At 52.2% G+C, this 2,957-nt stretch overlaps 1 protein-coding gene across 1 annotated transcript; it reads right to left on the bottom strand.

The window, feature by feature from the left end:
* Positions 1-221: 221 nt before the first annotated feature.
* Positions 222-1,453, bottom strand: LOC109781096 (heat stress transcription factor C-1a-like). Its single transcript, XM_020339680.3, has 2 exons — positions 1,093-1,453; positions 222-991 (listed from the first exon to the last, which is right to left on the bottom strand). The coding sequence occupies exons 1-2, from the start codon at positions 1,327-1,329 to the stop codon at positions 308-310; spliced, it is 921 nt and encodes a 306-aa protein (XP_020195269.1). The 5' UTR covers positions 1,330-1,453; the 3' UTR covers positions 222-307.
* Positions 1,454-2,957: the final 1,504 nt, after the last annotated feature.

Raw genomic sequence — 2,957 nt, 5'->3', positions numbered from 1 at the left:
TCTGATGTTTCAAAGTGGTAGCAAAGTTCCTCTAGGAATTAGGGAGCTTAGCGATTATGCATGCCGTGGCAAATTTGCCTGGTAATTCGCACTTAGGAAGTTCGAGCTCGTTAGCTATGCATATTATCTCATGAGCCTATTCCAATACAGAACGATTCTCGACCATTTTGTAATCGAGGAACTGCTCGATGACATACATCTCGCTCCCCGCATCAATGGTGCCGACTTAAAAAAATGGATACAAATGATTGCTAAATTACTAAGTAGAAGAAGGTACTATTGCATGTGCATGCACTACGCGCCGTGTTTAGAAGAAACACTGACCAAGTAGGCAGAACGGGAAGGGGGTCTCCACCGCGGTCCCACTGTCAGTTAGGCCCATGCCGCTGCCGCGGCCCTCGAACTCCGGCACCTGCTGCACCCCGGAGCTCAGGGAGGTCTGCTCGAAGGTTGGCGACATCGGCTCCACCCATTGCCAGACTATAGCTCCGCCCATGGCCACGTCCCCGGGAGCCAATAGCGGTGAAGGTGCCGGTTGAAGCGGTGGTGCAATGGGAGAGGAAGCAAAATCACGGGAACGCAACTGCGTGTGCTGGCGCTTCTTCTCGGCCGCCTGTTGGAGAAGGTGGAGGGAGGTGGCCCTGGGATCCTCGTCGAGCCGGGCAAGTAAGGGCATGAGCCGGTCACTCCGCCGCTCCGTGGCCTGCAGTCGCCTGGCCATCTGCGCCAGCTGCTCCCCGATAGCCGTCTGCTCCTGCCGCAGCCTCCGAACCTCCTCGAGCAGCGCCTCCCTCCCCTCGTCGTCCTCTTCCTCCTCCACTTCCGCTCCTATATTGGCCATCACGTGCTGCTCGCCGCTGCCGACTAGAGCCGAGCAAGAGGCCTCGCCACGCTTCTTGCGGCGCACGATGCGCGGCAGAAGATGCGTCTGGCCGCGCAGGAATGACTCGTGCGCGAACTCCCATCGGTCCGGGTGCACCTTCCGGAAGCCCTGCACAACAACCTCACCGTAGCAAATTAAGCTACTAGCAGATATTTCTTTCAAGCAAGTGTATGTACAGTGCACGTGCAAGCTGGAGAAAGGGTACTCACGTAAGAGTTGAGCTGGCGGACGAAGCTGGAGAAGTTGCCGTGCTTGAAGAAGCAGGGGAGGAGGAGCTGCGAGAAGCCGGCGACGTCGGTGACGAGGAAGCTGTTGTTGTCCCTCCCCCACCTGACGAGCGCGTCCGTCCTGGGGTCGCTCACCAGCTGGTACGTCTTGGCCACGAACGGCGCCGTCTGGAGCTCGCCGGTCAGCCCCAGCGCGAGCTCCGTGTGGAGGCCGTCCATCCTAGCTATATCCTATGTACTACCTGCTGCCTAGCTAGTTCTCTCCACCAGGACCGCGCGGCGGATCTCAGACACTGGGAGCTCCCTCTATTCTAACTCACCTCCGGACGTCAAAATCCCTCAAAAGAAGGCAGGCAGACAGGTGGATTGCTCGCAGAGAGGGGCCGGGCGCTGGCCAATTTTATGCTTGACAGGAGGACGCTAAACGCCTAAACTAATACTGTAACCCGTGTGATGAGCTTACAGTATAATTGACGTCTGCGGGCTTGGAAAACTGGACAAAATCCTTCACACACTACTAGTAGCGTGTCGATCGATCCCCAGCCTTCTTGGTAGGCGTCGCCATCGCGTTCTGGTGATATATCATTGAAACCATGCCGCCTTTTCGACCAGAGCGTGCTCCAACAGTGCAGAAAATGATAACCGTACCTAAGCATCAAAACCCAGCTAACCCAACTGGCCAACTGCCTCGACCATCTGGACGTACGTGTGGTCTCTCTCAAGCTTGTTCCTCTTGATCTGGACGCCTGCCCTCGTCCCTCTCTTCGATCGCACTGTGTTGATAATGCGATCGATGGCCTCGATCAACTGCACAAACACTATGCTTCCCTTGTACTAGTACACTACAGTCTCAGATGATGATAACGCGACAGATATGGACTGTGCTTGTAGTAACAAAATATGGGTGCTGGGGCTGCACTTAAGCTTTACGAGAGTAGGACGGACGCTATATGATGCAGGTGTGCTCTCTTCGAAAATATCTTGTCTCCTCCAATGCTTTTGGGATGGATGGGAACAACCGGGGCCAGTGGTGCTGCCTCCTCGCGTTTGGCTGCTTCCCAAACTTGGCTATCTCCTTGACCCTGTTTCCAAAATGGGGATGTACCTAGTCAGAAGTCACCTTATGTCCATGTGGTCTTTACCAACTAGCACTAGCCCAATAATTGATGTCGTACTAATAATTACTTCAGGACTGATTAGTTACCTGTATCATTTTTTGCCTCCATGCATCCATGGCTCTGAGTTTAGCTTGGCTGATTGATGATTGAATACATGCAAAAAGAAAACATGTTGTGCACGTGGTTTGGTGTCTGCATATGAGTTGCATATACATTAGGAAAACAACTCCTCCCCATACGTTTGATTGCCTGCATTGGACTGGGCTGATGCACTATGCGGCGTTTAATTTGGTACCACAGATTGGCCTCGATGTAGTAATCTTGTACCCTATATGGTGAGCTTACCATTTACCACCCTAACCGATGCTCTCATTGCATGTTACATACGATCACAACGATCATAGGATAAAAACAACACCACAATCATGACAAACTGGATGAATATTATGACGTTCTTCTGCCCACACAACCCAATCTAATCTACACACTTGGCTACTTCAACATGAGAGAAGTGCATATTTCAACCCCGAACTCTTCCCTGGTCTAATTTACAACCCCGAACTCCAATACCGTCTAAATTACAACCCCCAACTGGGAGCGACTAGTATAGAAACAGGGTCTATGGTGAAAGAATAGAAAAAACGAACCTGAGCCATTGGATGGAAGATGAGTGGTACAGATTTAGGTGGAGGGTTCTCGGTGTACATTTCTTGAAAACCCCCTGGTACT

Source organism: Aegilops tauschii, chromosome 3 (genome assembly GCF_002575655.3).
Source record: "Aegilops tauschii subsp. strangulata cultivar AL8/78 chromosome 3, Aet v6.0, whole genome shotgun sequence".
NCBI classification, from domain to species: Eukaryota; Viridiplantae; Streptophyta; class Magnoliopsida; order Poales; family Poaceae; genus Aegilops; species Aegilops tauschii.
The sequence above is the reverse complement of the archived record's forward strand: the minus strand, read 5'-3'. Positions and strand labels throughout refer to the sequence as shown.